Here is a 15667-nt window from a genome sequence, read left to right as displayed (position 1 = left end):
CGCGCGCTGCCTCCGGTCCGGTCCGGACGCCTCCAGGGCCTCCAGGGCCCCTTTGCCACCCTCCCCGTCTGTCTCTGACTCTGGGTCTTTCTCTCTCCCGCCCTCTGTCTCTCTCCCTCCTCTGTGTCTCTCCATCTCCCAGTCTCCATTTCTGTTTCCCTCCCCCTGCCCCACCCCAACTCCCCCTGCCCCCCCAACCCCGCTTCCCTGCCCAGGAACCACCGGAGAATCTCTGCCTTTGGTGCCTGGGCGCCAGGCACGCTCAGCGGCTTTATTTGCAGGGCAGGGGCTAGGGCAGCAGCGGGACCCGGAGGAAGCCCCGTCTGGGCGGCGGGTGGCCCATCAGCCGCTGTAGCCAGGCCGTGTAGCGGGAGAGCCTCGTGTAGACCCCAAAGTGGCCGGCCGCTGCGCAGCCCTCACCCCAGCTGACGACGCCGGTCAGGAACCAGGTGCCCCGGAAGCGCGTGGCGTGCGGGCCGCCGCTGTCCCCCTTGCAGGCGTCCTTGCTGCCATCGGTGTAGCCGGCGCAGAACATGTTGTCCGTGACCGCAGGCCCGCCGGGCCTCTGGCGCGACTGCTGCAGGCAGTCCTGGGTCAGCAGCCGGGGCACCAGCACCACCATGAGCCTGCGGGCGGTGACCCCGCGCTCCAGGAGCTGGCCCCAGCCGCTGACGGCCGAGAAGCGCACGAAGGCCAGCGTCTGGTCCGCGAAGTCTGGGTCGGGCAGGCAGAGGGGTGCCACGTGGTCGCTCAGGGCCACGGGCTGTGCCAGCTGCAGCAGCGCCACGTCGTGGTCCGTCTTGCCCGGCTCGTACTGCTCAGGGACGATGACCCGCGCCACCCGCCGCTCCTGCTCTGGGCCCTCCACACGGCCGAGGTCGTGCTCACCTGCGGGGCACCAGGACCATCTGCTGTCATCCGCCTAGCGGCGTGGGCCCTGGGCTCCTTTCCTGGAAATGGGGGGCGCACGTTCCCCCCCCCCCAAGGTGGGCGGGCATCCTCCCGGGGGCTGCCAGCAGGAGAGTCAGGGCAAATCCAGACCCAGAGGTGCTGCAGGTGAGTGGGGGTTTGGGTGGGCAGCATGGTAGGGGAGGAGGGGTGCCCCGGTCCCCCTGCCCCTGGGGCCCCGGTCATCCCGTAGGCCCGCAGGGCAGAGCACCCAGGGAGAGCACCCCCGTGGGGTCCTGGCCGGAGCAGCGTCACCCGGGGCTGCGTCTGGGCAGGAGAGGCTGTGGGGGGCGGGCACAGGGGCCCCGGGGTGTGGGGCCCTCCCACACATTGCCTGCGTGCAGCTCTTTCCGGGAAAGTCGCCACCGCTCGTGGGAGCGCTGGTTGGAAGCCCGGAAGCTCTGCGGGGCAAGGGAGGCACCCACACCACCTACCCAGCACAGCCGTCAAGTTCCACCAGCTCCGGAGCCTGTCAAAGCAGTGGGCAGCAGAGACCACCCAGGTTGGGCCCACCAGGGTGCCCCCGCACAGCAGCGCCCCATTCAGCTTCAGCATGGCCTGGCGGACGTGGCACACGGCAGGGGTCACATCATGCTCACGGCCGCCTGGGGCTCCCCTCCCTCGCGTGGGGGCTGCCTGGGACACTGCGTCCATCCAGGTACGGGGATGGGGAGCAAGCGGGCCCCGGCCGGAGGGTGGAAATGCCGGGCTGGGGTCCTCTGCTCTGGCAGGGCATCAGCCAGGCCCAACCCAGCGGGCCTGGAGGTTCACCTGCCGGGCAACCCTCCCCTCCCCTCCCCCAGGCCTGCAGCCTCACCTGCCAGGGGCACTCGCCTCTGGGGCAGACGTGGCCCCCCACGATTCGCCCTTGGGGCTTGCTGCCATTTCTTTTTTCCAGAACAGGTATTTTCCCGCACGGATATTCCACTGTGTGAGATAGAAGTCAGCAGGACGTGGGTGAGACGGAGGCTGTGTGGCTGCGCCAGCGAGCGCCCTGTGTTGGCAGCTGTGCCCTCTCCTGGCTGGGGTTTCAGGGGCCCTGGGGGAGCTGCTGGGGCCGGGCAGCAGGGCCCGTGGGCCTGGGTCCTGCTGGTGTATCCGGGGGTGGAGACAGGCAGCCCGACGCCACCAGAGGGCCCGGGATGTGCTGCGGGGGGTGAGCAGCATCTCAGGCAGCCCAGCCGCTCTCCAGCACTGCTCTTGGTTTCTATCCGCCTCCGGGAAAGCCCCAGGCCAGAGAGGACAGCATTTGAGGTGGTCGCTCTCTCGGGGCTGCTAGACGAGGCCGCCTGCACGATCCTCGGGAGACCAGGGCTGGTGGGGCACCTCCACCCTCCGCCCAGAGCACCCCCTCGCCTTGGCGAGGCTCAGGGATGCTCCTCCCCCGGGGCCCACCTTTTAGCCACAGAGGACATACAGCAGGGCAGTGGTGCTCGTCGGGAGTGGAAGCACACACCCCAGGCCTGGGCCCCGGGAAGCACACACCCCAGGCCTGGGCCCCGGGAAGCACACACCCCAGGCCTGGGCCCCGGGAAGCACACACCGCAGGCCTGGGCCCCGGGAAGCACACACCGCAGGCCTGGGCCCCGGGAAGCACACACCGCAGGCCTGGGCCCCGGGAAGCACACACCGCAGGCCTGGGCCCCGGGAAGCACACACCCCAGGCCTGGGCCCCGGGGCCCGCTACCTGTGGGCGCGCAGGACACCCCGTCTGCCTGGAGTGCATAGCCCTCGTGGCACCAGCAGAAGCGCCCGGCCCCTGGGTCGGCCCCACAGTACTGCTCACAGCCGCCGTTGTCGTTGGCACAGATCAGCTGGCTCTGCTTGTCTGCGGGCACAGGGCACAGCTGACGTGGCCCCTGGTCAGGGCAGGAAGCCCGGTGGCCACCCCTCCCTGGGCCAGAGGCCAGGCCTGCATGGAGGAAGGGGACACCCCGCAGACGACCCTGGAGGGTGAGACCCGGGCCTGGGGGTCCCGGGTCAGGGGACACCCCGCAGACGACCCTGGAGGGTGAGACCCGGGCCTGGGGGTCCCGGGTCAGGGGACACCCCGCAGACGACCCGGAGGGTGAGACCCGGGCCTGGGGGTCCTGGGTCAGGGGACACCCCGCAGACGACCCAGGAGGGTGAGACCCGGGCCTGGGGGTCCCGGGTCAGGGGACATTGGCCACAGGGGCTCAGGACCCCCACGCCAGGAAGCAGGGGAGCTGGCAGAGACGAGTGGCTCCCCTGGCTTTGCCCCGTGCCCAGAGCCCAGAAGCGGACAGGGTGTCCAGCGGGTCAGCACCCAGAACCCCGCAGCCAGGACGCTCGGGTGGAAGCCTGCCAGGGCGCCGAGGCCCCCCTCCCACCTGGTGAGTGGGCAGCCTCCCGGCCCCACTCCTCACCCGTCTCGCAGTTCCGGCCCTCGAAGCCGTCGGGGCAGAAGCAGACGTAGGCCTGGAGCTGGTCCTCACAGGAGCCCCCATTCTGGCAGGGGCTGGAGGCGCACTGGTCCCCATCTGCGGGCAAGTCGCTGTTAACCAGCCTGACGGGGGGCTGGCGGCAGATGGGGTCAGCCAGTCACCTACTCACCATTGTAGGAAACCCAGAACTGCCTCTGAGGGAGCAAGAGGAAGCCGCGTGAGACGTGGGCGCCTAGGCAAGCGTTTACGTCCCTGTGGGGGAGGCGCCGGGCGGCTGGGGCTTCCGACCAGCCCTCCCAGTGGGCTCTGGAAGCCACACCGCTCCTGTGGAGACAGGTGGGTTCATCTAGGGAAGCGAGTTTTTTCTCTAATACCCGCCCCTCCCATTGCTAAGGCCACAGAGGTCCGAATGTCCTCTCCCAAGTTCCAACCCCAGGCTTCAGCACCAGCCCTGCCATGTCGGAGCTGTGAACGTGGGTGAGACCCCACACTCCCCGAGCCTCCGGGCTGCCCCTGACGCTGTGCTGACCGTCCAGGCACCCGCTGACCAAGGAGAATGTGGGAAAGACACGCGCAAGTGCCCTGCCAGTTCCAGGGGCCTCTTCAGTAACAGGGATTCCCCAGGGATATTTAGGCCAATGAAAAACAGCTCTGTTGCTGTGAGAACAAACCAAGGTGGAAGCTGCTGGAAGGTTCTGAAAACCACAACCCACTCCAGTTCTCCTGCCTGAGAATCATGGACAGGTGAGCCCGGTGGCTACAGTGCGTGGGGTCGCAGAGAGGCAGACACGACTGAGAGACTCACACACACACAGACGCAAGGGGTGACCGTCCTTAGTGTGGCGGGGAAGGGCCGTGTGAGCCCTGCCTGCGAGTGCAGAGTGTGCGCCGTGCCAGGTGCGTGTTCCATGCGTGTGAGACGTGTGTCGTGTGTGTGATGCATGTCCTGTGCCAGGTGTGGGTCCCATGCATGTCAGATGAGTGTCCTGTGTGTAATGCGTGTCCCGTGCCAGGTGTGGGTCCCATGCGTGTGAGACGTGTGTCCTGTGTGTGATGTGTGTCCTGTGCCAGGTGTGGGTCCCATGCATGTGAGATGTGTGTCCTGTGTGTGTGATGCGTGTCCCATGCCAGGTGTGGGTCCCATGCGTGTGAGATGTGTGTCCTGTGTGTGATGTGTGTCCTGTGCCAGGTGTGGGTCCCATGCATGTGAGACGTGTGTCCTGTGTGTGATGTGTGTCCTGCGCCAGGTGTGGGTCCCATGCATGTGAGATGTGTGTCCTATGTGTGTGAGACGTGGGTCCCATGAGTGTGAGACGTGTGTCCTGTGTGTGATACGTGTCCCATGCCAGGTGTGGGTCCCATGCGTGTGAGATGTATGTCCTGTGCGTGTGAGACGTGGGTCCCATGCATGTGAGACGTGTGTCCTGTGTGTGATGTGTGTCCTGTGCCAGGTGTGGGTCCCATGCATGTGAGATGTATATCCTGTGCGTGTGAGACGTGTGTCCTGTGTGTGATGTGTGTCCTGTGCCAGGTGTGGGTCCCATGCATGTGAGACGTGTGTCCTGTGTGTGTGATGCGTGTCCTATGCCAGGTGTGGGTCCCATGCGTGTGAGATGTATGTCCTGTGCGTGTGAGATGTGTGTCCTGTGTGTGATGCGTGTCCCATGTCAGGTGTGTATCCCATGCGTGTGAGACATGTGTCCTGTGTGTGATGTGTGTCCTGTGCCAGGTGTGGGTCCCATGCATGTGAGATGTGTGTCCTGTGTGTGTGATGCGTGTCCTGTGCCAGGTGTGGGTCCCATGCATGTGAGATGTATGTCCTGTGCGTGTGAGATGTGTGTCCTGTGTGTGTGAGATGTGTGTCCTGTGTGTGATGCGTGTCCCATGTCAGGTGTGTATCCCATGCGTGTGAGACATGTGTCCTGTGTGTGATGTGTGTCCTGTGCCAGGTGTGGGTCCCATGCATGTGAGACGTGTGTCCTGTGTGTGTGATGCGTGTCCTGTGCCAGGTGTGGGTCCCATGCGTGTGAGATGTATGTCCTGTGCGTGTGAGATGTGTGTCCTGTGTGTGATGTGTGTCCCATGTCAGGTGTGTATCCCATGCGTGTGAGACATGTGTCCTGTGTGTGATGCGTGTCCCGTGCCAGGTGTGGGTCCCATGCATGTGAGACATGTGTCCTGTGTGGGGTGTCCCTCGAGTGTGTGGGGAGAGGGGGTCCTGTCTCTGGCCTCCTGATCCTCAGCCCCCTGGAAGGAGACAGTTTCAGCAGGGACCTCTCTGCTTGTGGGCGGGAGGGGAGGCCCGCCCCACCTGCTCCGGCCCGCTGGGGGAGGCACAGGCTCCCTAGTTGCGCCCTCCTCACTCGAGCATCCCTGAGGCGGCCCTGGCCGGGGTCGCTGGTGGCTCCAGTGGGCCTCTGAGGGCTGCTGGACAGGTGGCCCTGCCCGGGGCCTGGACGGCTTACGGGGTCGGGGGGCCATCCTCAGGGGGGTGAGGGCCCAGGAAACTGCTTCCGGATGAGGGGTGAGGATGCGCAGGGGGTCTTAGCATGGGGAGACCCCGGCCCCTGGCGCCCAGAGCCTGCCGCCCGCCCCCGGCCCGCCGGGTGAGCTCACCGTCCTCTCCTCGTTGCGGAAGATCTCACGGGCCTCCTCGAAGGAGCAGAGTTCCTCCTGGCACTCCCGCTCCAGCGAGCCCGGCCGCAGCTCCTCCAGGAACCCGTTGGCACGCCGGGGCCGATGCAGGACGCTGAGGGCCTGCTCCTGGGGCAGGAAGACTGGGGGGCACGCTGTGAGACACGGGGGCGACGGCACCATCCCCCCACCTGTAACGGCACCTCCCCACCACCCTGCCCCCCCATGATGCGATCACAGGCCCCTGCCCCCCCCGGTGATGGGATCACAGGCCCCCCTGCCCCCCCCCCCCGGTGATGGGATCACAGGCCCCCCTGCCCCCCCCCGGTGATGGGATCACAGGCCCCCCTGCCCCCCCACCCCGGTGATGGGATCACAGGCCCCCTGCCCCCCCCCCGGTGATGGGATCACAGGCCCCTGCCCCCCCCCCGTGATGGGATCACAGGCCCCCCTGCCCCCCCCCCCCGGTGATGGGATCACAGGCCCCTGCCCCCCCCCCCGGTGATGGGATCACAGGCCCCTGCCCCCCCCGGTGATGGGATCACAGGCCCCCCTGCCCCCCCCCGGTGATGGGATCACAGGCCCCCTGCCCCCCACCCCGGTGATGGGATCACAGGCCCCCTGCCCCCCCCCCGGTGATGGGATCACAGGCCCCTGCCCCCCCCCCCGTGATGGGATCACAGGCCCCCCTGCCCCCCCCCCCGGTGATGGGATCACAGGCCCCTGCCCCCCCCCCGGTGATGGGATCACAGGCCCCTGCCCCCCCCGGTGATGGGATCACAGGCCCCCCTGCCCCCCCCCGGTGATGGGATCACAGGCCCCCTGCCCCCCACCCCGGTGATGGGATCACAGGCCCCCCTGCCCCCCCACCCCGGTGATGGGATCACAGGCCCCCCTGCCCCCCCCACCCCGGTGATGGGATCACAGGCCCCTGCCCCCCCCCCCCCGGTGATGGGATCACAGGCCCCTGCCCCCCCCCCCCGGTGATGGGATCACAGGCCCCTGCCCCCCCCCCCCGGTGATGGGATCACAGGCCCCTGCCCCCCCCCGGTGATGGGATCACAGGCCCCCCTGCCCCCCCCGGTGATGGGATCACAGGCCCCTGCCCCCCCCACGGTGATGGGATCACAGGCCCCTGCCCCCCCTGGTGATGGGATCACAGGCCCCCTGCCCCCCACCCCGGTGATGGGATCACAGGCCTCCCACCCATGGCCTGGCTGGTTTACAGCAGGAGCGTTTCTCACGGCTGCCAACGGGCAGCACCGCTAAGCTTCATATGGGAGGAGAAGGCGACATGTTTGTTAAATTATAACATGTCCACGCCCTTGACCGGGTCCCTTCACTTCCAGTTTATCCTAAGGAGATGCTCTGAGCCCCGCAGACACGAGGCCGCTGGGAGAGCTGCAGACACTGGCAGCACTAACAACCCACCCCCGGCGACCCCAGGCGAACAAAGACGGTTAAACAGGAAGGACCCGGGTGCCACCGGCACTGGAGCAGGCCTGCGGGCAGGGCCCCGCGGCCGGTGTGGGCGCCGGGGCAGACGTGGACGGGTCTAGGGGATGGTGTCGGCACCTGGCTTCCGCCTCGGCCACCCCTCGGGGCTGGGGAATCACGGTGGTGACTGCTCACAGAGCCGCCCGCCCGTGTTCCCACTCAGGCCTCTCCGCGTCTGCGGGTGGGGGTCGTGTTCACTGCCGCGGTGGCCGAGCATCAAGGCGCAGCATCTGTGCGCTGTCCCTGGGAGGGGGGGTCCACCAGCGAGTGGCTGAGAGCAGAGCGGGAGACGGTCGCCTCTGAGCCCGCGTCTGGGCCTGCGGGGCGGTGGAGGCAGAGGAGGGCCCGACGTGGCCAGGGAGCCTGCCCCCAGGCGTCTGGGAGGGGACTGGGCTCCAGGGGCTCCGCTCATCTTTTGAAAGGCAGGCAGGTCAGAGAGGACCCTCCAGCCAGGCTCCTGGCAGACGGGAGTGCCCACCACGCAGGCCAGCTTTGGGGGCGGCTGGCCTTCCACGGGGTTAATGGGGAACCTCCCCCCACTTACCTGCCTGCAGGGACCCCCGCAGGCTGAGCAGAAAGCAGAGGAGGGCCAGAGCCGTGGCCTGGGGCAGCATGGCAGGGTCCTAGGTCGCCCAGGCTGTTGACTTTCCCGGGGCGGGCAAAGTTCTCCCAGAGCCGGAGGCGGTGGGGGAGGGTGCTGCAGTCCTGGCGCGGGGCCTGTGGACGGGGCCTGGCCGGGCCGCCCCACGGGCTCCGTACCCAAGACTCGGCTCCGGGGTGCGTGTCTGGTGTGTGCCACTCTGGGGAGGCTGCTGGGGAAGAGTGGTGCCCGCTGCCCCGTGATGGCCCTGGCAGGGCGGCGGGCCCACGGTGTGACTGTGAGCATGGTGCAGAGCGGTCCTCCTGGCTCGGGGGTCACAGGGGAGGGGCGTGCCCCCGAGCAGCCCCTGTGGCGTCTCAGCCCCACGCGGGTCCCTTGGGCCCTCCTGCCCCTGGGCCGCAGGGGGGGTGACCAGCTGCCCCGGCTGCCAGGCACGGGCAGGTTTCTCAGGACCCTGGACTTTCAGGGTGAAGTCGGGGCGCCCGGGGCCACTGGGCTGGTGGTCTCCCTGCGGGGCCCCCTCAGGTGTCCAGTCTCCTCGGGAGGCTCCCCTTTCCTGTTAACGGTGGGCTGGGGACACCTGCCCTGTGCCTTTCTCTGTGCGGGGGTGACGGGGCCCAGCTGTCCCTGCAGGTCCCGGGCGCTCCCTCCCCGAGGAAGACCGCCCTCTGCTGATGCCTCTGGACTCTCTGCTCGTCACTGTCAGTTACTACCAGTTCCTCAGGACCCAGCTGTAGTGGAATTTGTGAAGGATGTTAGGGGGACTCCGAGCCCCTCGGGGACATGAGGCAGGTGTAGCCACTCTGGGCTCAGCTCCCTGGGGGCCCTGGCTCCGTCTTCTCCAGCTCTGGAGGGGCTCACCCCTCTGAGCCTCGCTCTCCTCACGGGCAGGGGGGCTGGCGAGGCCTGCCGAGAGCTGGGGGCGCCCTGTGTCCTGTGAAGGCTCCAGAAGGGCCCCCGCCACCTGTGCCATGAGCGGCCAGCATCCCAGCTTCCTCCCGCCCAGCCACCACCTTCTCAGGCCAAGCGCCTCGCAGCCACTGGATTCCTTGTGTGCCCTTCTAGCTGCCCATGCAGCCCCGCGCCCAGCGGCTCCCAGCCACAAGGAACTAGCCTGTCCCAGGTCTGGGTGCCGCTGTCGGAGGGCTGCACTCCCTCCGAGGCTCTGGGGAGGGTCCTTTTCACCTCTTTCAGCTTCCGAGGCGCCAGTGGCCTTTGGGCCTGGCCACACTTTGAGTGGACAGTTTCTGCCTCCGCTGCCCTGTGTGTGTGTGTGTGAATCTCCTGCTTTTTCAAGGACACCAGTCATCGGACAGGAGACACTGTAACCCCATCGCAACCTGCTGCGCCTGCAGTGACCCCGTCTCTAAGCGGGTTGCCTTCTGGTGTTCTGGGTAGAGGGGTATCTTAGTGGCTGCTCTCTGCCCGGAGCCCCTGATTTCCCTTGAGCAGAGCTGAGCTGAGCCTGTGTTTGCAGCCGCACATGCGGCATCCTGAGCGCAGGACCAGCAGGGACAGGCTCCTCCTGTGGCTTCTCCAGGCATCACCACGGAGCTGGTTTCCACAGACGCCCTGCGGGCACAGGTGTCAGCAGGCATCAGGTGGATGCGAGAGGCAGAGGCGCTCAGGTCCGGGGGATGGGCCCCACGTGGGTGGAGGGGACACGGCAGCCCGCGGGGGCTTGGCTTTGAGGCGCCTCTGCTCCCCCTGGCGTTGCACCCTTTCTCCCGGCGGCCTGGTCTTCTCAGTGACCAGTGGCCGAGCAGAGGCAGCCCTCACCTTGTCCCACTCCTGCAGGAGGGCAAGGGGGCACAGGCGCTGGGGTCCAGGGGAGAGAAAGGCAGTCGTTGTGAAGAGCCTGGGGGCCTGCTCACTTGCGTTGGAGTCTGGGGACACTTCAGTGAGGGCGGCCCCCCCAAGTGAGGGCGGCCCCAGAATCACCGCCCAGTTTCAGGCCCTGAGCCTCTGCAGACAAAGGCAGACTGCAAGAGTTGCTGATATTTATTCAAACTCCATCCATACAATAAAGAATTCTGACATTTAAATTTCATTTACATCAGAAGCTTAGGGAAAAAAAAAAAAACCAGTGGCTGAAACACGAAGTTTTAAAGTGCCTTTATGAGGAAGAGATCACAGAAACGGGGCCAATCCCAGGCTGAGACGGCAGGAACGGTGTCTGAACAGTCAATATATTAAGTAAATTATGTGACTCATCGTTTCCCAAATAACTTACACACTTCAGAGAAGTGCTGCAGAGCTTGCCCACCGCCTGCCACGAGGTTCAGAGAGGCCTGACCCGCTCGCCGACCGGGGCCCGCGGCGGGGCTGCAGCGGCCTGGTGCTCGGGGGCCGTAAGTGACCCACTGCCAGCAGCTTGGAGGCTATAGACACACCGCCCGCGCTGGGCGCGTGCGCACACACATCGACGCATATACACACACGTACAGAAACGTCTGCCCCAACCAGACACAGAGAAACACTTCCAGACAACAGGATCTGTTTCTGAAACACACAAGAAAACAGTAAAGCGGAAGAGTTTTCTTTCCAGTTTCGCCTTGAATAGAATGAAATAAATTCTGCTCCTGTGCTCACAGCACTTCCACGTGGGCCCCGGGGCCGGGGCGGCCGAGCGCAGGGCTTCCCCGGCCCGGCGGCGGTTCAGGTGACAGCTGCGAAAACTGCATCTTTACGGGTAAAGACAGTAAAAAGACCCTAAATCAGTGGAGAGTGTTAAAAAGAGTCAGGAGTCCCCTCATTTTTCTGCAGAAAAGGTTAACCTCTTAAATTATAGTTTACATGTCCTTTTGAAAATTAGCCTACACAGATGAAGGAATTTCCTTGGATTTTCACTGCCGGTCTGTAGCAACTCTGCCTGATTCTCCTGGGGGACCCCTCCCCTGCACCTGGGACCGGGTGGGCTCAGAGAGTGCTTCCGAGTTCCCCAAGAGCGTGCCCCCCAAGCCACCCCATGCCACGTAAACCCCGGTAACAAAAAATAGTTTTCTATCAAATACAGTATCAAATTGTCGTTTCATGTAAACACAGTGATTCCTGGTAAAGATCAGAGGCCAAAGTACCACAAAAAAATGGCCGTAGGATTAATCCCTGCTTAAAAAAATTGTGTAAAAGACCAACTATCCCCACCCCCGTCCCCAGCCGGCAGCCGGTGCCTTGGCCACTTCTGGTGGACGCCGCTCCACAGGACACACGGTCCTGCCATCAGAGACAGGGACGTCAGAAGCCGAGGCGGCGGCCGCGGTCGTGGCTGGAGCCCTTCCCCCGAGGTCTGTCGTCGGCTCGGTCAGTCCGCCCCTTCCTAGGGGGTCCAGTGCCACGCTGCACCCTGCGCCTGGGAAGGCGCCCCGTCCTCGGGGGCCGCGGCGGCTGGGTTCCAGGCGCAGCTCCGTGGGCAGGCAGCCCCAGCAGAGGCCAGCTCCCCGTGCTGCGGGCAGGGTGGCCGTGGCGCTACCCCTGCAGGTCGGCGAGGGCGGCCGTGCAGCTCTCGCTGCAGCTGGACGAGGGGCTCAGCACCGCGGACCCCGCGCTGGACTCTGCGGGCAAGCAGGCAAGGGCTGCACTGCTGCAGGGCACAGACCTGCTGGCCTCCGAGCTGCCGCCGCCACTGCAGGCCTCACCTGGGCTCACGGGGCTGGGGGGCGCTCACGGGGGTGGGGAAGCATTCACGGGGCTGGGGGCACTCACACAACTGGGGGGCACTCACGGGGGTGGGGGTGCTCACAGGGGTGGGGGGCGCTCACAGGGGTGGGGGTGCTCACAGGGGTGGGGGGCGCTCATAGGGGTCAGGGGGCACGCACGGCGTCGGGGGGCGCTCACGAGGGTCGGGGGACACTCACGGGGCTGGGGGCACTCACACGACTAGGGACACTCATGGGGCTGGGGGGCGCTCACGAGGCTGGGGGGCGCTCACGGGGGTTGGGGGGCGCTCACAAGGGTGGGGGGCACTCACAGGGGTCAGGGGGCACGCACGGGGTCGGGGGGCACTCACGGGGGTCGGGGGACACTCTCGGGGCTGGGGGGTGCTCACGGGGCTGGGGGGCACTCACGGGGGTGGGGGTGCTCACAGGAGTGGGGGGCACTCACGGGGGTGGGGGTGCTCACAGGGGTGGGGGGCGCTCATAGGGGTGGGGGTGCTCACAGGGGTGGGGGGCGCTCATAGGGGTCAGGGGGCGCTCACGGGGGTCGGGGGACACTCTCGGGGCTGGGGGTGCTCACGGGGCTGGGGGGTGCTCACGGGGGTGGGGTGGGGTGCAGGGCTCACCTGGGCTGCTCAGGCACCCCACGGGGCCACGCTGGCAGAGGAGTGCAGACAGGCTGCGGGCGGGCACCCAGCCCTCGGCACCAGAGCTCAGGTTCCGCACGAACCTGCAAGGGGCTGGGTGAGGGCGCGGCCAGGCGTGGGCGAGGGGCGCATGGGGCAGGGGTCTTACCAGAGGCCCTCGTCTCCCTCCTGCACCAGCTCCACCTCGTCCCCGCTTCTCAGGGCCAGAGCGTCGGGGACCCCCTTCTCATCCAGCCTGGCGACGGTGTACCTCCCGGGAACCTGGGGAGGCACGGCAGGGCGCCTCATGCACCACAGCCCTCAACTGGGGGGGCCTCGCGCAGACCCCTGAGGGCCCACCCGGCCCGCCCTGGCCCTCTGGGCCCGTGCGCCCGCCACACCAGCGCCTGGTCACCGTGGCCCTGCTCCCCCCTGCCTGGGCCACACCTGCGGGCACGGAACAAGCTCGGCCGGGGACTCGTCTTTCACCCGTGAGAGGGGGCTCCTGACCCCCGTCTGCGTTCAGAGCCCGGCGACCAGCACCTCACACACCAGGTGCTCAGCACCTCTGTGGATGGAGCTGCCGAGCAGTGCGGTCTCGAGGCGGGGAGGCCGTCCTGTGGGAGAGCAGCGGCTCCAACCTCGTGTGACGAGCTGTGCAGGGGTCACACCGCCTGGCGTGGGAGCCGGCAGAGCTGGGCCAGGGGCCCTCGTCCTCATGGGGGCCAACACCGTCCTCCCTGGACAAGCCGCCCAGCCCCGCCCTGGCCCAGGGCAGCACCTCCCACCCTCTGGCCACCCCGAGAGCAGGAGGCACCCCTCTCCCCAGGCTTGCCCGCCTGCTGAGGTTCCCCCGCTGACCCCCGGGGTCCTGGCCGGCTCCGCTCACCCTTAGGCCTGCTCGGGAAGGGCCGCCCGGCCACCTGAGACGCACTCTGCTTTCCCCACCCACGTGCGTCTGCCCCCTCCTTCTCTGGGGTGGTCTGCGTGCTGCAAACAGCCGGTGTGAACTAGGGCAGCAGCCAGCGGCAGACAATAACTGCTGTGCCTCCTGACTGATGGCTTATGCTTCCCTGGGGGCTCATGCTAAAGCAGAACTTTGTCTGGAAGACAAGTTCGCACCTCGGACAGTGCGATTCTCTTAAATGCTGGGGTGGAGACGCACGCACAGTGATAGCAAAGCTCCCCTGCAGGGCAGAGTGGGCAGGCGTGCGCCCTGGGCCAGGCTGATGTGAGCTAACAGACCCTCCCACAGCCCCGGGGCCCCGACCCCCCGAGGGTGCAGAGGGGAGCGGTTGGCCAGGTGAGAACCCAGGTTACCAGCTTCCCGGGGCCCACTCTGCCCTCCTCCTCCGCGTCCGAGGAGTTGACGGGCTCCTCGGTGCTGGACCAGCCGTCGTTATCCTCAGGCGTCTCTGACGGGTGGGACGTTTTGCTCCAGCCTAGAGAGGGACAGGCTCCGGTGAGAATCCCCTCAGGGTCTGCCGCCAAGGGAAGGCCCTTTCCGTGAGCACCAGCAAGCACAGCACCCCTCACCCCGCGGCAGGTGGTGGCCAGGAGGAGGCCTGGGCACCCCGGCTGGGGAGGGCAAGGGGAGCAGCTGGGAGGCCACCGGAAGACGCTTCTTCGGGGCTTTATAAACCACGTGGACGCCCCTCGGCGAGCATTCTCACTGCCGTGTGCCCAGGGCTGCCACCACATGCACGGCCCGCAGGCCTGGTGGCTGGGGGCCGCGTGGGGAGCAGGACCTGCGAGTTTACAGCCACAGGCCCCCTCCCCACCCGCTGGGGCACGTCTGCAGTTGCCCAGCGCAGGAAGCGCAGAGGGACACTGGGCTTGGTCACCAGGGGCCCTGGCGCTGGGCAGCTGGCCGCGAATGTCTGCTCTCCCTGCCCAGCACCGACCGGGAGGCTCCCGGCCAAACGGAAGCAGGAGTGTGACGGGGGACAGTGCAGGCAGAAGATGACGCTGCTGCTGCGCAGAGTGCTGGCCCTGGGACGCGGGCGCCCACAAACCCGGCTGGGGCCACCGGGGTGGCACTGCCCTTCAAACACGCCCAGCTGCCCGAGGCCTCTGAGGGACCCTCTGTACCAGGCGAGGTGGTCCCTGTGTCCACACTGGCGGGAGTAAGGGGGAAATGCTGGGCCCACAGCCGTGTAGGAGCTGGGGGCTTGGAGGAGGATGTCGGACCAGGGTAACCGTAAGTGTGGTCACCTGTCGTCCCTGTAAAACAGCCGCTGGCACTGGCGCTGGAGAGAGAGGAGCTGATGAAGCTCCAGGAAGCAGACGCTTGGTGTGGGCAAGAGTGGAAGCCAAGAAAACCTCACTGTGCCCTGATGTGGACTGAAGTGACTCACCACAGGGGAGGACGGGGAGCGGGGGGAGCGGGGGGAGCGGGGGGAGGGGGGGAAGAGAAGGGGAGGGGGGAGGGGAGGGGGAGAGGAGGGGAGTGGGGGGAGGGGGGAGAGAAGGGAAGGGGGGAGGAGGGGGAGGAGGGGGAAGGGAGGGAGGGGGGAGAGAAGGAAGGGGGAGGGGAAGAGGGGGAGGAGGGGGAGCGGGGGGGAGGGGGGAAGAGAAGGGGGGAGGGGAGGGGGGAGCAGGGGGGGGAGAAGGGAGGGGGGAGGGGGAGGGAAGGGGGAAGGGAAGGGGGGAGGGGAGGGGAGGGGGGAGGGGAGGAGGGAGAGGAGGGGGAGTGGGGGGAGGGGGGAGAGAAGGGAAGGGGGAGGAGGGGGAGGAGGGGGAGGGGAGGGGAGGGGGGATGAAGAGCAGGGGGGAGGCGAAGGAGGGGGGAGGGGGAGGAAAGAGGGGGAGGGGAGGATGGAGAGCAGGGGGGAGGAGGTGGAGGGGGGAGGGGGAGGAAAGAGGGGGAGGGGAGGAGGAAATGGAGGGGGGAGGGGCAGGAGGAGAGGAGGGGGTGGAAGTGAATATGGGAGAGGGGAGGGGGAGGGAAGGAGGGGGGTGGAGAAGGGGAGGGGGAGGGAAGAAGGAGGAGGGGAGGATGGAGAGCAGGGGGGAGGCAGGGCGGAGGGAGGGAGGGGAGGAAAGAGGGGGGAGGGGAGGAGGAAATGGAGGGGGGAGGGGCAGGAGGAGAGGAGGGGTGGAGGGGAAGATGGAGAGGGGAGGGGGAGGGAAGGGGGAGGGGGGAGGGGGGAGAAGATGGAGCATGGGGGAGGGGAGGGGGTGGAGAGGAAGACGGGGGAGGGCGAGGAGACGGAGAGAAGGGGAGGGGGACAGGGCAGGAGGGGAGGGGAGGGGGCTGGCAGCGCTGGGCTTGCTCCAGGCTCTAACACCCTTCTGTGGACT

The 15667-nt window shown here is 67.1% G+C and overlaps 2 protein-coding genes across 8 annotated transcripts in view; both read right to left on the bottom strand.

Moving 5' to 3' along the window:
• Positions 1-249: 249 nt before the first annotated feature.
• Positions 250-8153, bottom strand: F7 (coagulation factor VII). 3 transcript variants are annotated; one of them, XM_068984408.1, is made up of 8 exons: positions 8029-8124; positions 5970-6142; positions 3523-3547; positions 3336-3449; positions 2636-2776; positions 1766-1875; positions 1383-1506; positions 250-888 (listed from the first exon to the last, which is right to left on the bottom strand). In XM_068984408.1, the coding sequence occupies exons 1-8, from the start codon at positions 8096-8098 to the stop codon at positions 290-292; spliced, it is 1356 nt and encodes a 451-aa protein (XP_068840509.1). In that variant the 5' UTR covers positions 8099-8124; the 3' UTR covers positions 250-289. The 3 variants fall into 3 exon arrangements, with proteins under 3 accessions (XP_068840509.1, XP_068840510.1, XP_068840512.1); XM_068984409.1 differs by having other exon boundaries at positions 252-888; positions 5970-6130; positions 8029-8153; XM_068984411.1 differs by lacking the exons at positions 3523-3547; positions 5970-6142 and having other exon boundaries at positions 252-888; positions 8029-8106.
• Positions 8154-10099: 1946 nt separating this feature from the next.
• The window catches only part of MCF2L (MCF.2 cell line derived transforming sequence like), a 94284-nt gene continuing 88716 nt past the window's right edge, over positions 10100-15667 (bottom strand). For 4 of the 5 annotated variants that reach the window (XM_068984483.1, XM_068984484.1, XM_068984485.1 and 1 more), the window contains 4 exons: positions 13685-13806; positions 12534-12646; positions 12365-12468; positions 10100-11636 (listed from right to left, as the gene is read on the bottom strand). In XM_068984483.1, coding sequence (XP_068840584.1) covers positions 11551-11636; positions 12365-12468; positions 12534-12646; positions 13685-13806 — 425 coding nt within the window. In that variant the 3' untranslated portion in view covers positions 10100-11550. Of the gene's footprint in view, positions 11637-12364; positions 12469-12533; positions 12647-12916; positions 13807-15667 lie in introns of those variants that run through there. The other variant, XR_011145784.1, reaches the window with a different exon arrangement.

Source organism: Capricornis sumatraensis, chromosome 12 (genome assembly GCF_032405125.1).
Source record: "Capricornis sumatraensis isolate serow.1 chromosome 12, serow.2, whole genome shotgun sequence".
NCBI classification, from domain to species: Eukaryota; Metazoa; Chordata; class Mammalia; order Artiodactyla; family Bovidae; genus Capricornis; species Capricornis sumatraensis.
The sequence above is the reverse complement of the archived record's forward strand: the minus strand, read 5'-3'. Positions and strand labels throughout refer to the sequence as shown.